Source organism: Penicillium maclennaniae (assembly GCF_028827695.1).
Source record: "Penicillium maclennaniae strain IBT 15551 chromosome Unknown utg000003l:1.0-5670915.0:1.0-5674809.0, whole genome shotgun sequence".
NCBI lineage: Eukaryota > Fungi > Ascomycota > Eurotiomycetes > Eurotiales > Aspergillaceae > Penicillium > Penicillium maclennaniae.
This window is the reverse complement of record NW_026623215.1, coordinates 2,285,025-2,306,240: the sequence shown is the minus strand read 5'-3', so window position 1 is coordinate 2,306,240 and position 21,216 is coordinate 2,285,025. Positions and strand designations below refer to the sequence as shown.

At 51.4% G+C, this 21,216-nt stretch overlaps 9 protein-coding genes across 9 annotated transcripts; 6 read left to right on the top strand and 3 right to left on the bottom strand.

Moving 5' to 3' along the window:
- Nucleotides 1–697: 697 nt before the first annotated feature.
- N7477_002969 (ribonuclease H-like protein) lies at nucleotides 698–1,831 on the top strand (the record flags this gene model as incomplete). Its single annotated transcript, XM_056964632.1, has 1 exon — nucleotides 698–1,831. The coding sequence occupies one exon, from the start codon at nucleotides 698–700 to the stop codon at nucleotides 1,829–1,831; it is 1,134 nt and encodes a 377-aa protein (XP_056824585.1).
- A 955-nt stretch (nucleotides 1,832–2,786) lies between these two features.
- On the top strand, nucleotides 2,787–4,028 carry N7477_002968 (3-ketoacyl-CoA thiolase peroxisomal; the record flags this gene model as incomplete). Its single annotated transcript, XM_056964631.1, has 1 exon — nucleotides 2,787–4,028. One exon carries the CDS (start codon nucleotides 2,787–2,789, stop codon nucleotides 4,026–4,028), a length of 1,242 nt encoding a protein of 413 aa, XP_056824584.1.
- A 1,037-nt stretch (nucleotides 4,029–5,065) lies between these two features.
- N7477_002967 (mitochondrial 54S ribosomal mL50 protein) lies at nucleotides 5,066–6,304 on the top strand (the record flags this gene model as incomplete). Its single annotated transcript, XM_056964630.1, has 4 exons — nucleotides 5,066–5,454; nucleotides 5,542–5,905; nucleotides 5,962–6,084; nucleotides 6,143–6,304. 4 exons carry the CDS (start codon nucleotides 5,066–5,068, stop codon nucleotides 6,302–6,304), a joined length of 1,038 nt encoding a protein of 345 aa, XP_056824583.1.
- Nucleotides 6,305–6,624: 320 nt separating this feature from the next.
- N7477_002966 (replication termination factor 2) lies at nucleotides 6,625–7,651 on the bottom strand (the record flags this gene model as incomplete). Its single annotated transcript, XM_056964629.1, has 3 exons — nucleotides 6,625–7,026; nucleotides 7,080–7,569; nucleotides 7,632–7,651. 3 exons carry the CDS (start codon nucleotides 7,649–7,651, stop codon nucleotides 6,625–6,627), a joined length of 912 nt encoding a protein of 303 aa, XP_056824582.1.
- A 146-nt stretch (nucleotides 7,652–7,797) lies between these two features.
- On the top strand, nucleotides 7,798–9,688 carry N7477_002965 (uncharacterized protein; the record flags this gene model as incomplete). The annotated part of the gene is made up of 3 exons (XM_056964628.1): nucleotides 7,798–7,894; nucleotides 8,032–8,982; nucleotides 9,039–9,688. 3 exons carry the CDS (start codon nucleotides 7,798–7,800, stop codon nucleotides 9,686–9,688), a joined length of 1,698 nt encoding a protein of 565 aa, XP_056824581.1.
- Nucleotides 9,689–14,331: 4,643 nt separating this feature from the next.
- Nucleotides 14,332–15,267, top strand: N7477_002964 (uncharacterized protein; the record flags this gene model as incomplete). Its single annotated transcript, XM_056964627.1, has 1 exon — nucleotides 14,332–15,267. One exon carries the CDS (start codon nucleotides 14,332–14,334, stop codon nucleotides 15,265–15,267), a length of 936 nt encoding a protein of 311 aa, XP_056824580.1.
- Nucleotides 15,268–15,542: 275 nt separating this feature from the next.
- On the top strand, nucleotides 15,543–17,474 carry N7477_002963 (putative topoisomerase family protein TRF4; the record flags this gene model as incomplete). Its single annotated transcript, XM_056964626.1, has 2 exons — nucleotides 15,543–15,550; nucleotides 15,611–17,474. 2 exons carry the CDS (start codon nucleotides 15,543–15,545, stop codon nucleotides 17,472–17,474), a joined length of 1,872 nt encoding a protein of 623 aa, XP_056824579.1.
- An 890-nt stretch (nucleotides 17,475–18,364) lies between these two features.
- N7477_002962 (D-arabinose 1-dehydrogenase (NAD(P)(+)) ARA2) lies at nucleotides 18,365–19,770 on the bottom strand (the record flags this gene model as incomplete). Its single annotated transcript, XM_056964625.1, has 2 exons — nucleotides 18,365–18,633; nucleotides 18,675–19,770. The coding sequence occupies 2 exons, from the start codon at nucleotides 19,768–19,770 to the stop codon at nucleotides 18,365–18,367; spliced, it is 1,365 nt and encodes a 454-aa protein (XP_056824578.1).
- Nucleotides 19,771–20,568: 798 nt separating this feature from the next.
- Nucleotides 20,569–21,056, bottom strand: N7477_002961 (import motor complex subunit PAM16; the record flags this gene model as incomplete). Its single annotated transcript, XM_056964624.1, has 2 exons — nucleotides 20,569–20,973; nucleotides 21,054–21,056. The coding sequence occupies 2 exons, from the start codon at nucleotides 21,054–21,056 to the stop codon at nucleotides 20,569–20,571; spliced, it is 408 nt and encodes a 135-aa protein (XP_056824577.1).
- Between the last annotated feature and the right edge of the window lie 160 nt (nucleotides 21,057–21,216).

Here is a 21,216-nt window from a genome sequence, read left to right as displayed (position 1 = left end):
GAGGCAACAACTTCGGTAAGATATGGTCGCCACATACTTTTTAGACTCGCCGAGCTCGGCGCTCAATTTCTGTTTACGATATGCTTCTTTGAATTGCCATGCAAATGATGAATGGAACTTCTATATTCCCGGGGCAGCGCGAAAACGACTCAATCATAATGATCGTTTCTAGGTAACGATATGAACGCTTTACATAACTCATGTACTCATTGAGCTTGCAAAATCGTCCGTAACTGACCTTTCTTACCTCTTAGCTATCTTGTCATACTATCTGGAGCTTTGATTCCTTTTGGAATTGGACTAATCCCGGGGTCACGGCGTCTTATGCCTTTGCTTCACAACTCTGTCTAATGTATTCCCTTATGGAAAGCTTTTGGATTTACTATTCTTACTCGCTTGTGAATGGTGAAAAGAATTCTTTGCTTGGGAATATGGAAAAGAAAACACGACAAGATGCTCTTTTGTTTGCGCCTCCCGTTCTATTCAATACCAAGACATCCTACATCATCTTTGCTTACGATTTTCCTCTTTTCTGCTCGTTTGGTAATCTGAGCTCATTCTCAATTAGCATCATTTTACCCCGGGCTTGACGTTCAATTCACACATCTCCATCTCGCTACCGTCTACACCCACACCTTCCATCGTACAGTTTCCATTTGACAATTTCCTTGAGCCACTGTGAACACCACTGTCCACCATGCCGCGGAGTATGGCAGAAAAGGCGCGTCAGAAGAGGAAGAGCAAAATGAGGATATGGCCTGCTGCAACACAGGCTGCATCGACGACTTTGGCTCCTCTGGTATTTGCGACTCATTCCATTCTATCACTGGTGCTGATTAAAGCTGCCCAAAAGATTCCTTCTCCACCCACGAATTCTGTGCTAAGCCACGAGCCCAGTAACCCCACGAACCGTGGCACCGTGACCACCAGCAATAACAGCATGGTCATGAGCAACATGAGCCCAGATTCCCGTGCAAATATCGCAGCACAAATGATGGCACTGGGTCATCTCTCTCAACCCTATGAATCTAGCCCAGACTACTCGCATGAAGACCATGAGCTCCCAGAAGGCCATTTATGTCCGCTCACTTACTCCTCACCTGGACCCTCCGGTCCTGAAACCCAGCCAACAGCAACAGCAAACCGTCTCTTCAACCCGGAACACTTCTACCCGGGACAACTGTCGACAAGCATTCAGATTGCCGTGGGTCAATTTATGTTTCTCGCTTGTCCTGTGACACCACCTTGCCGACACGGTCATTTTGCTCCTCACATGGAAGTGCCCGTGATCGCAATCCACGGGTCCTGCTCCGGAGATGGCACAGATACCGCACGCGGGGCCATTGCTGTCTGGTTTGGCGAAAGTCCCAAAAACCTCCGTCAACCTCTCGATGGCCTTGAGCGCTGTACAAGCCAGATAGCTAATCTGTACGCCGTGATAGCAGCTCTCTCTCACGTGGCGCACAATCTGGAGAAGTGGTCGCGAAACCGCAGCAGTGGGCATGAAAAGGTCCCTTCCATGTTACATACAGTCATTATCAAGACTGATTCGGACTTTGTCATGAACGTCACGGATTTGCTCGAAAAGTGGAAAAGTCAGGATTGGAAACGGGGTAACGGTAAACTGATTGCAAATCAGAAGCTCTGGAAGCAGATCGACGACTATCTGGTTTACCTGGAGGGAAAGGGCAAAATTCGTGTTAGGTTCTGGAAAGTAGATGCTTCCCAGAACGAACTGGCGGTCAACTTAGCGGCGCATGCTCTGCGTTACCCACCTATGAAGAAAGAGTTGAACGCACTGATGAGACGGTGGAATTATCCGTTCAGTTAAATTGTCCATCGAGAGCTATGACCAGGTCAATTGAGGTGGTTTGCCGTGATCCCAATTATGTCTAGGGCTATCATGTTAGGGCGGCTGTCAGTTTCTCCCGTCCAGATTTTGAATCACACTCCATAGCACGGCAAACATATCGAAGACTTTGAGATACTTTCACATTTAGTCTCTTCTTTTGAGTTTCTGGAAGCCGAGCTAGCTCCGTGAGCGATCCTGTGTCATAAAAGGAGCCCCAGAACCGTTCGTAGGCTGTTGACAGGAAATGTCCCAATTAGTGTGGCAGGTTGTCAGCAACATGAAAAACGCGACTTTGAACATGCCCACGGAATTACACATGGTATGCCAAGTATGCCGTTGATGAAGACACTGTTCCTCTCATGGTAAGTCTTTGGAACAAGTAGGTTCAACGGCATCTCATCGGCTCCCGCTCCGGTTCCGATCCGAAATGATGACATAATCATACCCGGCTCACAATGAAGGGCGAGTCGGAGATAAGTCGATTATTGGGAAATTGTACACTGAATAAGATGGGCGACATGAACGGTGAGATTTTTGTCATTGAGAGTCCAATCGGAAATAATCATGCCTCGTTCATAGCTCCAAGGTTGAGCACCCTCGACCAGATCCCCACACTTTCGCGGCTGAGTCCTTAGCCGATCTTCAATGCCGGGGAGGCGGACGCTGCAGCAACGGGAGTGGATGAGCTCGCCGCTTCCGACCCCGGATACTCGCCCGGCATTTTCCTTAAAAGGCCGTGTTGCCGCGGAGGTTTGGGGAGGTTTTCGGTGCTTTACGGATTCAACATTCTCTACTTCTACATCCTCCTTATTTGCATTGTCCAGTGAACATCGTCAAGCACCGGAAATCGCAGACTTGAGATAGCTTCGACATTTCTCGGCATATCTACAACCCCAACATTTAATCTCAACCTCTCTATAAAACCACCGATAATATGGCCTCACCAATTCCCCGCGGCCTGAAGCAGGTCCTCGCCAAGTCGCCTAATGACATCGTTATCCTCTCCTCCCTGCGCACTCCAGTCACCCGCGCGAAGAAAGGTGGTTTCAAGGATGCTTACCCGGAAGAGCTGCTCGCCTCCGTCCTGCGCGCGACCCTCAAGGCCAACCCCAACCTGGACCCTGCGCTGATTGACGATGTAACCATTGGCTCTGTTCTCCAGGAACTTGGTGGTGCCAAGGCAGGTCGTATGGCCCAGATCCACGCTGGATTCCCTCACTCCGTGCCCTTCAACACCATCAACCGCCAGTGCTCCTCCGGTCTGGCTGCCATCACAGCCGTGGCCTACGGTATCCGCTCAGGTGCTCTGAACGTCGGTGTCGGTGGTGGTATGGAGTCCATGACCCGCAACTACGGCTCGCGCGCTATTCCCACTGTCCTTTGGCCCGAGCTCAAGGAGTCATACTCCAAGGATGCGCGGGACTGCATCATGCCCATGGGACTAACCTCCGAGAACGTCGCTGAGCGGTATGGTGTTTCCCGTGCGGATCAGGATGCCTTCTCAGTCGAGTCACACAAGAAGGCTTCTGCCGCGCAGAAGGCTGGCCGTTTCGATAGCGAGATCGTCCCTGTTACCACTAAGCACTATGATCCTGAGCAACCCGAGGCGCCGGGCAAGGAGGTAACCATCACTCAGGATGATGGTATTCGCCACGGCCTCACTCTCGAGAAGGTTGCTTCCCTTAAGCCCGCCTTCAAGGCCGACGGTGCCAGCACCGCTGGTAACAGCTCCCAGGTCAGCGACGGTGCCGCCGCCTCTCTGCTGATGCGCCGTTCCACCGCCGAGGAGCTTGGTCTCTCTGGCTCCATCAAGGCCCGCTGGGTCGCCACGGCCGTTGCCGGTTGTGCTCCTGATGAGATGGGTGTCGGCCCTGCCGTTGCCATTCCCAAGCTTCTCGAGACCGTTGGTATTCAGGTCTCTGATGTCGGCGTCTGGGAGATCAATGAGGCTTTCGCCTCGCAGGCTCTGTACAGCATCCGTAAGTGTGGCATTGACGAGGCCAAGGTTAACCCCAACGGTGGTGCTATTGCTATCGGTCACCCTCTTGGTGCTACTGGTGCCCGCCAGCTGGCTGATCTGATCCCTGAGCTTGAGCGCAGTGGTAAGGACATTGGTGTGGTCAGCATGTGCATTGGTACCGGCATGGGTATGGCTGGTATGTTTGTTCGGGAGTAAAAAGTGTATGATTTGATTCTTTGTTATAGTATGATATCAGCGAGGCATGTATATACACATTCGTGCATACAATAGATGAATTGTGATGCTAACATTCGATTTTTGAATTTTGACTTACTCGTAGCTCTAATCGAGGATCGCACGGCCCTGGTCCAAAGAATTAGGACCGAACATCTTCTAAACCCCGAGATGATCCAGCAATCTATCAGTGCTCACTCAACATCAGTCAGCACCAAGTAAACAAAAATCACATCTCGGTCACTGATAAAAACCCTTCCATATCGGTCTTTTCCCAATCCAAATGATTCCCCAGGCGTGTCGTAAGAATCAAACCGAGATGCAGACTTAAGGCCTGTAGACCACGCTTGACAACCAACTTATTCGCCAAAGAGAGTACCATTAACATGTCAGCTGTCTTGGACTACCCGTAGGCATACCATTTGTGATAGGTCTTGCCCCTCTTAAAGCGCCATCAACTCTTCTTTCCCAAACATCGGATATCAAGAAGCATTCTCAAGCAAAAAATACATCAAGATATCCATACCAGTAACCATCACGACCCGCGGAGCATCCGACTTCAAGCCCTTGCCTTTGATGAAATTCGTAAATAGAAATTACCCTAGTTGATTTCTCGCGAAGTGCGACTCGACCGGCATGTCTCCGACGTTATACCTTATTCACATTAAATTGATCTGAAGATGGGTTAAGTTGTCACGACAAAATTTTCTGAAATCATCCGTTGCTTTAGTCTCTCTGCCTGTAGGTAGTACTGAAAGCGCGTTACAGAGCAATCATGTACTATTAATTTCACATTGTCAGTTCAACACAAGCCCAAACAATTAGGCGAGCGATTGCGACAGCGAAAAAGGGAAATTACAATCACTGAATCAATCAAATCTCATACGAAGGTGTGAGCATTGTCTCCGCGGTCGCGATTTGCCAAGAGTTACAGCACGTGACGCGGATCCTCAGATTTGTTTCGCCGAGCAAAAGTTGCCGGACAATTCGAGGCCTTCAGATCAACTCACACCGCAATCATGCGCCCCTCCATGAGGCTGCCTTTCCGAGAGGCGTTGTACGTCTGCTCCAACTGCAGGTCCGAAGTTCCGCGACGCATCTCGCCGCTCGCTCGTCAAATTCGCCGCTATGCGTCCGATTCCCCGTCAGTCTTAGAGCGAACTCGCTCGTCGCTCTGGAAGGGCAACAAGGCTCCAGGGCCGGCCGATCCTTACACCGGAGAATCTCAAATTGCGCCCGGGTCTGATAAAGGAGAGGGAGAGCTCGCCGCTCCGGCAGAGGGTGAAGAGTTGCAGGATGGTTCTGCATATGTTCAGGCGCAGACTTGGGATGGGCTAAAGCGCATTGGCCATACCAAGGAGCAGCTCTGGAAGTTCAATGGCCCGAGCCCGGTTGATGAGTACGAGAGGTACGTTGACCCTAATCGTGATCTTTGTTGATCTCGATTGCATTCCAACCGGGATGACCTGGAGATTTAATCAATGGACGATTGCAGATTCGGCGCCGATGTCACCCCCAAACCCATTCCCGCTGCCGCTCACCAGGCGGCTGTCGAGATCTCTTTGATGGCAATGCTGGGCAAGGACCTTGCTAGCGTCTCCGAGATTGGCGAACACTATGAACAGATCCAGGAACTGATTGATGCTTGTGTCGTTGGAAGCTCTGAGGCCCAGCAATGGAACACTGCCATTCGTTTCCCGGACCAGCAGACCATGGAGGCGCTTGTTTTTGTGTTCAACCAAATTGGCGTCCAGACTGAGAAGACGATTGAGTCTCCTGAGACCTTCATCTCCCAGGAGAAGCCCTCCGCAGAGGCTTCTCGTGATCTCTCATTAGCCGACCCTGCCGTCAAGTTTGCTGTACGCTCGCTTCCAATCAATCTCCGAAGACACCGCGCTAACCCAAAACTTCACAGTTCATCAAGCGATTCTCCCAGCTGATCGGCCGCCGTATCCCTGACACCGCCATTACCTCCTCTACCACCGTCGGAGAAGTCATCGCCTCCCTCTCTGTCACACTGAAGGAGAAGCCCATTGATGTCCCGAAGAAGCTTGCCAAGCAAGCCAGCGTCGGCGCTCTGCCCCCCCAACATTCAGTTCTCCAAGAAGCGTCTCTCGAAGGGCGCCGAGGACGAGTCCCTGGGCCGTAAGAAGGCCATCTACCTTGAGCTCATCCGCCGCGGACTCATCGTCCGGAAACAGAGGGGCCACAAGAACCGGACTATCGAGAAAGCCACTGGGCTCGAGCCCGAGTCTTGATGATGCAGTGGCATCTCTGTAAAGATCATAGCCGGATGTATGAGCATTTTTCAAGCAGGATGGCCTCGTTGCACATTGTCGGGGCAACTGTCGTTTTGATAACAGGACATCTTTCGTGTATACTAGAATACTTTTCAACTGCAATTTTTGGTTCATTGAAAATTCGTCATCTCGAATTATGTACAAGCTGTGCTCCAGCACGCAGTCCGGCTGGTACAGTCGCTGTCAGTCACCCACCAGCCCGTATTAAAACTCCTTATGACTCCTAAGCAAACTCCCATGGGGCCACGGATGCAAATTGGAAGAAAATAGCAAAGAGACTAACGACGCGCTGAAGAAGGAATGCTGAATCCTCTCGTCATAAAGTCACCATTCTTGCCGTCTTTGCTGTCTTTGGTAAAGAGGCTGTCCAAGTTATCACTTAGACCCATCATCTTGCGCTTCTTATTCTTTTCTTTCTCTTCACTCAACACACGAGCAGTAAGTGAAGCCGTCGCGGCATTTTTGATGCCATTTCCATTGGCAGTCGTAGAGGTAAGTTTCTTGGCCTCTTCGCCTTCAGTAGCATGCTTCTTACGTTTCTTCGAGCCAGGCGCCTTCTTCAGAGAGTGAGTTAGACCTTGCTCAGCGAGCTTCGCACCCCGAGCCATAAGACGCTCCTTGTCCTCTGCCTTAGTCGGCAAGATCGTAATAATGTTATCTTCAGTGTAAGGCTCGTTGCACTAGCCCAACATTAGCTATACGGCATACGCTGTAGTGGAGAAGGAATACAAACCTGCAGACACTTATCGCCCTTCAGCTGCCGGATCGCCTCCTCAGCAAAAACATGCCCACAAGGAACCAGATAAACCGACTTCACAGCCGGACCGAGCGGCTTGGCGGTAACCGGGCAGATCCAGCCTTCACGGCGCTCATGACGGTGCGCATGCGCGCGGTCAGATGGGTGCTCATTGCGCTCAGTGTCAACCTCAAAGTGCAGCTCGATCACATCGCGCAGAGACTTGATTCGCCCGCATAGGATCTCCTCGCAGTCGGATTTGGAGCTGATGCCCTCGCCGTCGTCGCCGGGGAGCAGGAACTGAAGCACGGCGTCTTTATTGTATAGGTTGCCGACCGAATCTGAGACGATTGGTCGTGCGAGGACTCTGTGTGACAATGGACAGGTTGTCCAGGCGTGTTCTTGCTGTTCGCGCTGGGTTTCTTTGATTTGCGCTGTGCTTGGGGCGCGGGTGGCCTCGCGAACAAGTTCGCGGCGGGTGGGGATACTAGAAAATGGTAATTAGCTTATTTTTGTCGCAAAAATCTCATATACGAGAGGATGTCTTACCTTCCGCCGTCATTACCCATCTTAGCGGACTTTTGTAGCTGGTTGCGCAAGTGATAGCGAATCGCCACGATAGTCGAAGAGATAGCGCGCTGAGTCAGCCGCCGATTGGCCGTATCAACAGCTGGCCGGAAGCTCTCTCCACATCTCCAAGCTCAATGCCTCGAACATGAGACTCCCTCAGACGCTGTTTCTGCTGGCTGCGGCCGGGTCTACAGCCCAGGCCAGCAGCGATAAGACTCGTCCTCGGGGCGTCGCTCCTGAATGTAAGTTCCTTAGACCCCAAGTGAATCCCCACCCCCAGACGAGGTGTCCACAGTCTGGGGAAGATCAATGGGTCTACACATATTTTCTGGTGGTTTTTTGATTCTGTTCAATGGATTAATTGTTTCTGTCTGTACAGTTGCCAAGTTCTACCAGGACACGGAGACCTTTACTTGTATCTCAAATCCCGCTATTAAGATTCCCTTCTCGGCCGTTAATGATGACTTCTGCGACTGCCCGGATGGAAGTGACGAGCCTGGGACCGCTGCCTGCGCACACCTTTCGCGCAATTCCCCGCTGACCGTAGCGGAGCGTCCAGGAAATGATGGTCTGGATCTTGTTCTTGCGCTGCCTGGATTCTACTGCAAGAACAAAGGCCATAAGCCATCTTACGTGCCTTTCCACCGCGTCAACGACGGAGTTTGTGATTATGAGCAGTGCTGTGATGGCAGTGACGAGTGGGCGCGCGTTGGCGGAACTAAGTGTGAGGACCGTTGCAAGGAGATCGGCAAACAGTGGCGGAAGACGGAAGAGCAGCGTCAGAAATCCATGACTGCCGCGCTAAGGAAGAAAAAGGATCTTCTTGTGGATGCCGGGCGGCAGCAGAAGGAGATTGAAGACTACGTTCTTCGTCTAGAGGCGGAAATCAAGGGCGCCGAGGCTAAGGTCCATGGTCTCGAGGCAAGCCTCAAGACTGTCGAGGAGCAGGAGCGCAAGGTCGTCAGGACTAGTGGCAAGGGCAAGGGCAAAGTCAACGCTCTCGCTGGTATTGCTAAGAACCGGGTTAACGAGCTGCGTGAGGCGCTGGTGGAGGTTCGCCGACAGAGAGATGAGACTCAGACCCGGTTGAGGGAGCTGGAGGAGGTTCTCTCTAAGTTCAAGGTCGAATACAATCCCAACTTCAACGATGAGGGTGTTAAGCGCGCTGTGCGCAGCTGGGAGGATTACGCCGCCCGAGGATTGGGCGAGGAATTTAACGGTGCACGGGACCGGGACCTGGATGAGATTGCTAAGGCCGATGATGAGACCTCTGGTGTCGATTGGGAGCATTGGGAGAAGGAGGAAGATGGATGCGCTGATTCTGACTTGAGTAAGCTGCCACTTGATACCGTTTGATCCATTTCAGCTTCTGACAAGACACAACAGTCTATAAGATCGCGGCTTACCTCCCGCCATCCCTCGTCACCTTCCTTGAAGACAAGATTCTCTCCATCCGGTCTATTCTTGAGATCAGTGGAATCCTGTCTAAGCCCGAGGAAGACTCATCTTCCGAGTCCAAGGCTGTGACCGAGGCTCGTGATGCTTTGAAATCCGGCGAGAGCGAGCTGAAAGACCTAAAGAACAAGCTTCGTGATCAGACCGCCGATCTCGAAAAAGACTACGGCCACGGAGGCATCTTCCGCGCCCTCAAGGGCGTGTGCATCTCCCAAGATGCAGGCGAGTACACCTACGAGCACTGTTTCCTGGAAAGTACCAAGCAGAATCAGCGCAAGGGTGGTGGCTCCACGTCGATGGGCAAGTTTGTCCGAATCGGGTCCACGACCGTTGAGGAAACCAACGAAGCCGGGGAAGTTGTTACCGTCGAGAAGGTCGCCCTCGAGTATGAACGCGGTCAGAACTGCTGGAACGGCCCTAACCGGTCGACTAAGGTAGTACTGGAGTGCGGAGAAGAAAACGAGATCTTGAAGACTGCTGAGGATGAGAAGTGTGTTTATTCCATGCTTGTGACTACCCCAGCTGTTTGTGCCAGTGGTGAGGATGACGACGTCGCCCCCCGCTCGAAGGATGAGCTGTGAGCTCTCTTTGGTTATAAAGATTGCATTGCATCTGTGTCTCGTGCTTCTGGGCTGATTAGTATCTTCCCAGATTCTACAAAGATTGATGTACTTTGAGCATTCCGACATTTCGTCCAAGTAAATTTTCAGCGAGCTTGATTACATTTCATTTACATGTTTCCTTTGATCATATCAAACACGTCAAGGCTGGTCATTGAAGAACCTCCAGAAGAACCTCCAAGCCTCCATGATAGTCTCCCTTTTTTTTGGCTTACAATAGCACGTTCAAATAGAGTCTTGTTGGATATATATTGTCATATTGTTGCACGGCATAAACAGCCCTAAAAAGCACAGACATACACGAGGTCAAAAACGACGAGTCTTATATCCCACCCCATCCAAAAGGCTCCGACCCTTCAATACAGACACAGAACTTATACATCAGAAACGATCATAGAGTACACCGATAGCCGGTCTTAGTGGGAAAGCAGCGGCAGGCCGGGCCTGGTATGCGTTGTAGAGGTGGAGGAGGACGGCAGTGAGGAAGGCGTGTGAGCCGGCTTAGTGCTGGTAGAATAATCAGAACTTCTTTCAGGAACTTCAAGAGACCCGAGATACTTACGGTGCAGCTAGAGCAAGAGCAGGAGCTGCAGTTGCCGGAGCAGCAGTTGCATGAGCAGGGAGACATGATGAATGTAGTGTTGATGGGGGAACCACTTAAAGACTTGTGATGAGTTCTTGGATTTACCTGGCTTGAGAGACGACAGGGAGAGAAGGGGGTTATACGGATGACTTTATATACTTTCATGCTACGCAGCGTTGTACTCCGAGCCTTAGATGTCTATGAGTCGTCGACGACCTAGGTACCGACTTGCCTATCGGAGCACCGGACACTGCTTCAACCCCTCCGTGGTGTGGTCGAGTCAAGAGATATCCACAGTCCCCCTCTCACTCCACTTCATTCTCACGCGCTACCCGCATCGACTGACTCTAACGCTGTCACAAATGAATGATCTCTTTTCCAGTGCCGGTCACCAATGGTATTGGGCTACGATAGAGGGGAACCATGCACCCGATCTGTTTTCTTTGGGGTCCTGCATCGTGAGAGGTCCACCTATGCAGATCAAGCTGCTGGCACGACTCAGATCGGTTTAGTTCAATGCAGATGATGTGGGCTTGTGTGGCAGGCTGCCTTGTTCCTTTCGGACTGAAAGGCTCCTACGCTGCCGAGCTTCCTTTCCCGGATCCTGTGCTGAACTTGTTTATCAAGACTATGGCCGGATAGTGGGCAAGCAGGTCATGTCTGTCTTACGATTATGGAGCTCGCAGAATAGACCAGAACAGAACAGACCAGACCATTATTCCTACTCATGGCCGATTTTCGGCCTTCGAAGTGGATCAGAGATGCGTAAGGATCAACCCCATACCATACCTCTGCCAGCACAGAAAATGTTCTATTTCACGCATTTCAAGCCTCCATCATACTAGGGTGACGCACATGGTGATGAAGCCCACGTTTCAAAAGCTGTGTAGATCTGCTCTGGCCGGCTGGTCCGATCCACATTCGGGACGGGCCTCATTACCTCATGGGTACAGTCATTGGTAACGGTGGGAACGCACTGTGGCCAGCAGTGGGGGGGTCCATTTCCAGGATGAGATTTTCCGGCGCCAGGAGCGGCGCAGATTCGATTTCTCGCGTGGCAGCCTATGAGGAGCCGAGTGTTTGCGCGAGTTGAGGACCTTGGGGGAGGGGCGCTCTGAAGCCCTATTGGCAGCCGCGCGCCCTATATGCTGAGGTGCATATTCCAGAATCTACCAGAGCGGATGATGAGCTATGTTGCCTCTCATCTGACAATTCAGCTAAAGAGGCAAAGCCAAAATGCCGCAGTCATTATTTGAGTCCTGGTATCAGAGGTATACGGTATCCTCGGATGGGAGCCACACTTATCGACACCAATCCTAGCAGGTCTGAGATCCCAGGAGTGTGTGGCTTGACCTCAAAACTCAGTCAGCTAATAACTGAGCTCCAGCTTTGGAGCTACTGGATCGTTCACCGGGGCTTATAGCTAACCCTCGTGAGAGTAATAGATCGCGAACCAACTGCGTTTTGGTCCGCTTCTGTGGCACGGACTTCAAGAATGCGTGGAAGTAGGGCAGCGCGCCGAGGAAAAGTGGACCGTCTTATCCTGCTACTCTGTATAGCACGAAGTTACTGGAGCATATTATTCCCTGCTTGGGTCTCGGACCCTTCCGATATATATGTCTATCGGAATTTCTCATAGCTGCGATGCCGTTATTCTCCTTTCGGGGCTCGCCTCTCGCTTTCTTTGAGTCTAGAGTGCCGATCACTTTGATGGACGTGAACGTGCAATTTTCCCCCGAAGTCGATTCGGGTCGGCAGCCAAAATAGATTACCTTAGTAAAACGCATTTATTAATATTGATTATTAAGTAGTTCTGATTATATCTTCACAGTACTCTATAATACTTACTCATAGCCCGTCTGAGCGAGCATTATAGTCTTATTCGATGCGCGTTTCTTCGACTTTGCTAATAGTAGAAGTCACTTTTGCAGCTAGAGAGCCTTAAAGAGTTATATAAGGAAATATATAATAACTTTGAATGAAACTGTTATTTCTTTTAGACGTATTTATGTTCGGTGAGTGAAATCTGACTGTATAAACAAAGATAGGAACGGTAAACCGATTCCAACGGATTCAAGAATATACCGACAAGATCTCGGGGGTGGTAGATAAGTGGAAAGAGCTAATTAGCATAGTTATAACGGTTAATCGAGTAGTTCGAGAAGACACTGCTAGTTTGAGTACATAAAATCACGAAATAGGAGACGAAAGACTATCGTGGTAGACTCGTGATATGAAATGTCCCGAAATTTGATGTTGAAGGGCAGATAAGGATCATCACCGATTGCAGTCCAAATGGCCTTGTGGGGCAGTTCCTTCGAGTCCAGACTGGACACTGCGTGCGAGGAACTCACGTCAGGATCATGCTGAGATTTACTGAGTGTGAGCCCGACTCTGAGCCCAAAACTCAGATGCTCGTAAAGCGGCGAGCGCCCAAAGAGGTAAGCTCCACATAGGGATATAGCTGCATGAAAGATTTGTATCATTATTGGCCTGTTGGGAGCCTACGTCCTTTTACTGTACTGTAGGGGTCATAGACTCGCGGCGACTTTCCTGAAATAGTGAGTCTCCATCCTTGACGCCTGAAACATAGCTGATCGTTTATGGTGCGTTCCACGACGAAATTGGTAGCCGCAATAACCGACCGTATTTCGACTTGGGGCCGTAGAATGCTTGCCAAATGGGGGTTTTGTGATGTGGGAAAAACATGATTTCGATTGAGAAGGTCCGTGATTTGATTACCGTAGTAAAAAAGAAGTTACTTGGGCGGACCAAGTAACTTCGTGTCCGGGATGTGTTGGCCGATCCAGGTACCCAACGTGGCACTGTATTTCCCTAGTTACGTCAAGCTACCGTGTCGAGACATTTCGACATTGAGGGCTCTGCTGTTTTGCTGCAAAGGTGTCGTGATAGTCTTGTCGCAACTGAAAGTGAACTGGAATTAAGCTCATCCTATCTACCGAGTCTAATGACCCAAATATCGGGTCGATGCCCACAAGGTACTTGACAAAAGAAGAATAAAAGAGGTTCAACAACCGCTCTTTGCAAAATTGAAACGCAAAGGACGTACGAATTCTTTTTTCGAGAATTTGACATCGAGACCTCCATGATACACCCCCCCTTCAACGCAACACTGATAGCATGAAGCTAGATCCTTCACCTGTTGCATCTGCCTGCCGCATCTCGATTATGAGAAGAAGATCAGCTCACATCTTCTCCGCCACTCATCATGAGTTGGTGAGTGGTTTATTTCTGGGAAAAGTGGAGGTTCTTCGGTTAGCCAACGACACGTCTTGATAGCGAGGAGAGCAAAGGCATGACATACAGGGCACTGGCAAGCGCCGGCAGGGCACTGGCAGGAAGAGCCACAGCTGCAGGTGTGATCGGGACCTGTCGTCAGGGTCAGTATCGAGATTCGAGGGATGCAATATTCGGCAAATACGAGGGTGCGAGTAACCCCGCCATGTCCCCGCCATGTCGGATTACAGGCAGAGCAGCAAGGTGCAGGGTAGATGCAGATGGGACGGAATGTACTCACCCATTTTGAATGTAGTGGTGTTTATTATCGGATTTTCTGAAGGAGTGATTTAGATGACGATAGTGTGGGAAGATGAAAAGGGTCGCGCTGGGTTTATATACGAGGCCGCGCCCGTGATTTACCGAGATGCGACTTTGGCGAAACTTCCACGCATGTTGCATCTCACTAACCTAACCACGAGTGAATTTCTGCACTGCCCCGCCTGAGCACAGACGTAGGAATACTCCATAGCTACGGGTTTCTTTGTGCAACGCGCTTTGTCTATGGATGACTGCTACGACGGATGACGCAGCACGATAAAGTTGCCTGCGAGCTGAACGGAAGAAGAAGACTCAATACTATCTGATTGCTCATCTTCGTGTTCAAGCCCGCATGTCTAGCTCAGCTTCCTGTCTGTGCGGAGGCATAGCACTGTCGCTGCAGCTAGATCCTTTGACGGATCAGACTCAACTCCAGCTATGCCATTGCCACAACTGCCGAGCGATGACTGGCATCTTGTGCACATCATATTATCTCTTGCAGGATGAGCCATCTACACTTGAGGGACTTCAAGAGTACCGCGAGTCTCCTAACGTGAGCCGCTTCACCTGTAAGACGTGCGGTTCCCACGTCCTGGCTCAAGTGAAACCTAGCGGACGATTTTTAGTGGCCTCGGGTGTATTAGTAGCGGGAGACATTCCGAGGGTACAGTCAGTTCAGCACTGGCAGGTCAAGGACACTGATGATGGTGGGTTGAGCACATATTTGCCCGGCTGGCCAACAACGGACGGTGGCTGCAGACTGGAGGTTCTTTCGGGACAGCCTGGAAGCACCGCCAGATCTCATTCGCAACGGCGCATGCATGATCCATCGAAATCACAAACTCAGCTGCAGGCACGCTGTCATTGTGGAGGGATTGAATTCTACATCACCCAGCCAGACTCATCATCGACAAAGGCTTGGTCACCTTTCGCTGACTTGCTTATCCCGTACCACACCGGATCTGGAAATAACCCTGATGATGTCAAATGGTGGTTGCGAAATGGAAACACCAAGTATCTTGCAGGTACCTGCACGTGCGAATCCTGCCGACTGGGGTGCGGCTTTCCCATTCAGCCCTGGGCATTTGTACCAAAAGCCAACATTTTCAATGCGGATGGATCTCTACTGAAATTTGAAGGTAAGACCATGCGGCGATACAATAGCTCCCCGGGTGTGTATCGGGAGTTCTGTGCAGTTTGTGGAGCCAATGCATTCTGGCATTGTGCTGAACGGCCGGAATTGATCGATGTGAGTATCGGATTGGCTTATGGTCATGGTGCACTTGCAAAGGACTTCCTAGAATGGGCTCCTGACCGCGTTAGTTTTGCGGAGATGGCCATTCAAACGGATTTGGTCAAACTACTGGAGGATGGGTTAAAAAGGTTGTCCGCCCATTGAGTATAACTTGCAATGACCATTGGCGCTTTTCGTCGCTCACCGCCTTTGCAGCGTGATTCTGCCGTAGCCCTCTTTTTTTGTGCATCTCGCGACTTCCTGGCCTCACACCAATTTTTCAAGTACGCGCGGTCGACAAAGTTACCGCTGGCTTTGAATGACTTAATATTGTCTGCCAATTAAGAACGACTGTCTACAACTGAACTTTCCTATCTGTCCAACATTATCTCCAGACGGACTGAACCATCTTTTGAGGTGCAGCCTGTGCGCGTTCCACCATGGCGCCGTTCGAGTTTCGAGGAAATGGCCCCCCCTAAAAGAGGGGCGCTCGAGACCAAAGACGCAGAGACTTCACCTTCCGTTACCCAAAACCAAAGACTTCAGAGAGGCCTTTATTGCAGGGTCAGAGGGAAGGGACGCCTGAGCTCCTAACGTTTGAAGACAACGACAAGCCTGCTCCCAAGTTCGCGTCGATTGCGGACTTGAGTGACAGCGAGGAGGCGGAGATGTCCCTTTCAGAGGATTCAGAAGACGAAGATTCGCGCCCCCGGAAACGACGCGCCATTGCAAGCGAGAGCAAAGACTCAACGCCTCCACCACCACCTCCAGCCCCGAAATGGTCAAACCCTGATCCCTACACTGCTCTCCCTCCTCCTGACGAAAGTCAGCACAAGCGTATGGATGTTGTCAAAATGATTCGCAAGGCCAAACTCCAGAACGGCCTGGGCGAGGCAAAGGAAAAAGACGCTGTTACAGACAACGACGATTTCATTTCTCTTGGCCCCGCTCTCGAAATTTCAACAGAGAGCCAGGCTCCTGATAATGCGCCAAAGGGTCCCAAGAGCATGGAGCAACAGCCCCCGTCGTTACCATCGTTGAAACGGACTCGTGACGACGAGAGCAAAGGCGTTTCCTTCAAGACTGGGAAGCCCAAGGCCCGCTTCATGGATGATGGATCCATTCTTTACCAGTGGAGAGCCTTTTCTGGCCAAGATGATACTCCCTGGATGTCTAGTACTTATCCCTATGCACCCAAGCCGAAAGTGAGTGTTTTTGCTCGTTCTTTTAGCACTTTGCCTATACTAACTCTTCTCAAATCCAGGCTACATTGTGAAGTTCTTGATTTCTTCAACTGGGTGAAGCCTCATGATTACGAGCAGATTGTCCGCGAAGATCTTATCTCCCGCCTTGATGACGCATTTAAGCAGAGATACGGTCCCGTCTCTGTCAAGCCGTTTGGCTCATTTGCTTCCGGAATGTACCTGCCCACTGCAGATATCGATCTCGTCCTACTATCCAAGGGTTTCATGGCGGGCGGAAGGAAGCAGTTTGGGGAGCGGAAGGGTCAAATCTACGCCTTTTCTGCGTATCTAAAGAGCTTGGAAATTGCAGTGCCTGGTTCCATTGAAACCATTGCCCACGCCAGGGTCCCCATTCTGAAGTTTATTGATAAACTGACTGGCCTTCGGGTGGATCTGTCTTTCGATAATGATAGTGGCATCATCGCAAACCGGACTTTCCAGGAATGGAAGCGGCAGTATCCCCTCATGCCTGTCATCGTGTCCGTTATCAAGCAATTTCTGCTTTTGCGCGGCCTCAACGAGGTGCCCACTGGCGGATTAGGTGGATTCTCCATTACCTGCCTAGTGACAAGTCTTCTTCAGCACATGCCCTCTAACAAGCAAGATAACATCGGGGATGTTTTGATGTCCTTCTTTGACTTCTATGGATTTATGATGGACTATGAACGAGTTGGCCTTCGCATGGAACCGCCGGGATATTACAACAAGGTGCGACCTCCATTTAGATCGCCACGGGCCGCAACTGACATAGCACAGGGTTTCGGTGACAATGACCGCCTGTCAATTATCGACCCCAACAACTCTTCGAACGATATTTCGGGCGGCACAAAAGAGATTCGGTTGATTTTCAGGGCCTTCCGTGATGCGCACGATAGCCTGAGCCGACGCATGCATGAGATTGCCCATTCAAATCAGCCAAAGAGCATTCTTCAGGCCATCCTCGCAGCAAACTACGATGAGTACACCGAACAGCGATATCAGCTCCGCCACGTGTTTGAGAATTCCCAGCAGTTCGCCCGATACCGAGGATCTCCCAATGGAAGAGACGCCGATAGACATGCCCAAAGACCGGCTCAAAAGCCCGCGGAAAGACCTCATCTTGTGCCTCGTGGTCCCCGCCGCAAGTAGGCGCAAGTGAGCCTGAGCTAGCCTTCCACAGGCTCCCAGATAGCCGCCACTTGCCGAATTGCTTTCTGTCCCTTGCAGTGATGACCCTGACGAGTTCCCTTGAAGCCGAGATTCATTTTGTCTGACTATTAGTTCGAGATACCCATGCCGTTTGGCCGGAGGAAGCGAGGACACAGCGAGGGGAACTGGACTGATCATTTGTAGCCAATGCGATTGCAGCTGGCCGTCCTCATTATTTTATTAACGATTGGGAAGTGATTTCATCAATGAGCTTTCTGATTGATTCACATTTAGGTTCCGCCGTCGCTCTTCGAGTTTGAATTCGTCTCCAATGCTCGTGCCTCCCATGGAGAACACCTCCTCGGGTCTACTAACATCTCGACTCGGCGCGGCCTGGTCATTTTTTGTTTTCATTCCTGTACAGGATATATCCTTAGTGAGCCCAATCGAATCCAGCCAGCGACCTGAAAGGTTCTGGGTCGCACCTTCCCGGTGACTATTACCTCTTGCTCCTGCCCAATCCTCCTTCTCACCAAGCAAGCGTTACATGCGATTTCTTGGAGAGGAGCACGGCTTGGGACTCAAGCTTATGGTCCCGAGAGCTTGTACTTGTAACTCACTGCGATCGATGAGGACTGTCAGTACCTAGGAGCCATGACGAGGTATGCCTGGGGTGGAAGCAGGCTCTGAGGCGGGGCCGAGAAAAAAACACGTGCTAGTGTACGCTTGATATCTGAAAGAGGAAAATATTACCTTCGAGCTTCATTAACATTATGTGCTCAGATATCCGGGGACATGGCTTATGTATAAATCTATGTACGGCCCACGCTCACGCTCACAAAGAACCAATTGAGATCATCGTGTATGTTCATGCCACACAAGTTGCATATCTATCCCAGTCGGTTCTCCACATCCAAGGGCGGCGTAAGCATGACGTCTCCTGGAGACCCGGCCGCAGGCGAAGCCTCATCCTCGCCCTCCTCAAGCCTCTTTACGGTATCAAGGTGCTCAACAGGCAAGAAATTCTTGAAGCCCGCACCCGGACTCGCCCATACGTAGTCAACCCATTCGCTACCCAGAACGTCACGGACCTCCTGAGACAGCTGCAAGATGTGAGCACGACGTGAGTGAGACCAAGCTCGGTCGGTGACGAGGCCCTCTGAGGGGGTCAAGATATCCGCGGAGACCTTCGATGCAGACGGGACTGCGCCAGAGAGACCGTCGGGGTAGACGACCCAGCAGGTTGAGACCTGCTCTCAAATTGGAATTCTTCGTCGTCCTCATTCCAGCTCTCCAGTCCATCCAAAATACTATGCCACACCCGGAGCGTCTCATCCAACTCATCAATGTTGCTGACGCCCATTACACTAACACCCATTCTCCTTCCAGTCCCCATATTCGCAACTGACAAGAAGCCTGGATCCGCATCCTTGCCCTTCGCCAACGGCGCACCAAGTCCACCAACTTTAGCACCAGCGCGCAACCAAGTCTCCAGCGCAAAACGGATAGCAACGACCTCAAGCTTCTCCCCATGCTCCATCACGCGATCCGCCGCCCTCTGAACAGCTCCGCGCAATGCATCAGGCGCAGGATGGAAATCTCCCATCGAGCCAATTGGTACACCATCCCTCCTCAACAACCCCATACCCAGTGGCGACGCATTGGGCACAACATCCACGCCCGCAGCAAGAAGTCTCGGCAGCGCAAGTGAATACAGTCGTGTGTTCTGCAACGTGAAGTTGGCATACGACATCACAATATCAAGCGGCTCGCCTGTCTCGCGCAAGATCATCTCCGCAAGCTCACTCAATATATCGACGGGATATCCCGAGATTCCCACATAGCGCAGTACCCCTTCTTCATCGCGCAGACGACGGAGTTCGCGCACAGCAGTGAGAACTTCGGCAGGGCTCACGAATTCCACATCGTGACAGTATACGACGTCCAAGTACTCCGTGTGCAGGCGACGAAGACTGCGGCGCACGCTATGCTTTATCCAGGTTGGAGAGTAATCGAATGAGGTGGAAGCGATGCGGCCGACTTTGGTAAGCAGTCGGTATGAGTCGCGGGGAAAATTGGATTGTACGAATTCGGAGGTGAGGGCACGGCCGAGGAGCTCTTCCGCGGGGCCATAGTAGGGGGATGTATCAAAGGCGCGAATGCCGCGGGACAGGGCACGCTGGACTAGTTCTGTGGTTGGGAGGGCGTAGGGGTCTGCATTGTATTGCGAGTTGAAGGTTGCGGTGCCCATTATCAGTGGGGGGAGGTCCCCAGACAGCGGGGTGGAAGGGCGCATGGTTGTGGCTGGGGAGGGACACTCGAGGGAGGATATAGGATGATTACAGGGTCAACCCGAGGTTTCTTGGAAGAACCAACTCAGCACAAAGCGTAGAAAGGGGACGGTGATTTCCTTATGAGAATTCGCTCCGGCTCCGCTGCTCCGCTCCGAATCGCGCCATGGCGGGGGCGAGTAATGTAGTATGCGAGACGATGGCCCGATCCCGATCGATTCAGTGACTCCCCGATCGTCGATTCATAATCGATATGGACTGGAACCACGGTTGTACCTGATTCTCTCTTGGTGTTCCTGCATGGCAATTTCCAACCGGCGGTGGCAAAATCGTGCGCCCGGTACTTTTTGTCTACATCGATTACGAAAGTACGGAAAACCAAAGTAGAACATTATACATGTGCAAATATGAAGCTATTGTACATTTCCTTTGCGGGTCAGAGTGGAGAAGAGGGGGGTCGACTGTGGTGGAAAGGGTCGAAATGGTATACACAAAGACCGGAAGGTCTGAGAGGAAAGATCGAGATCAAGGCCATGGGTCAAGATCAAGATCACAACTCCCCAAAGCTGGGAGATCCCTCAATCTAATAAGAGAGACAAAAACCTCTTTCCCACAATAACCCAAACGCCATGCTATGCCAAATCAAGATGAGAGCGGACCCCGACGAACATCGAGGAGAAAAACAGTGCTCAGGCGAAAGACGGTACTTGAAGCGTGCGGACTCGAAGCGCGGATGTGAAGGATATCGAGGACGCAGGAGAGAACAGCGCAGAGGCGCAGATGCTCTCAGGTGGTAAAGGGTTTCACCGGTCCTTATAGACCTTGGGCTTCCAGCCCTCTTTCAATTCCTTCTCTGTAGCGGCCTGGCGCTGGGCAGTTCGAACCTCCATCTCTATACGCTCGCGCGCGCGCAGAATCTTACTTTGCAGGTAGAAACTGCCGCCCTTCTGGGGATCGTTGAGGTCGAAAAGCTTCTTGAATCGCTCCATAACGTGTTCGATGTTTTGTTCGCCGGCGACCGGGGGCTTGACGTTGAGGATCTTGCAGGCCTCATCGAGGGTCAGGCCGGAGGAGGAAAAGCTGCTGCCGCCGCCCTGCTTCTGCGCAGCGTATTTACCAGAAGCCTGGGCTTGCTTGTAGGCTTCGGCGAAGGCGCGGCCGAAGACCCGGGCTCCGGTAACAACGACTTGGGTGACGATGCGGTGAGCCTGGAGAGGAAATGAGTCAGAATTTTATAATCATATCGCAAATGTGCCCAGCCAGTAGAAATAAAAGACCGAGAACGTACCATGTCGACGGGGCTGAAGGAGCTGGCGCGATGATCCCAAGGAGGTGAAGAGAGGAAGAAGGGGAAAATTTCGGCTGCGCGTTTTAGCGTCGGCAGGTCGGGGAGCTGGAACTATGCGCCGCAGGGTCATCTCATGTTTGTTTAATGGAAGAATACAAGCATA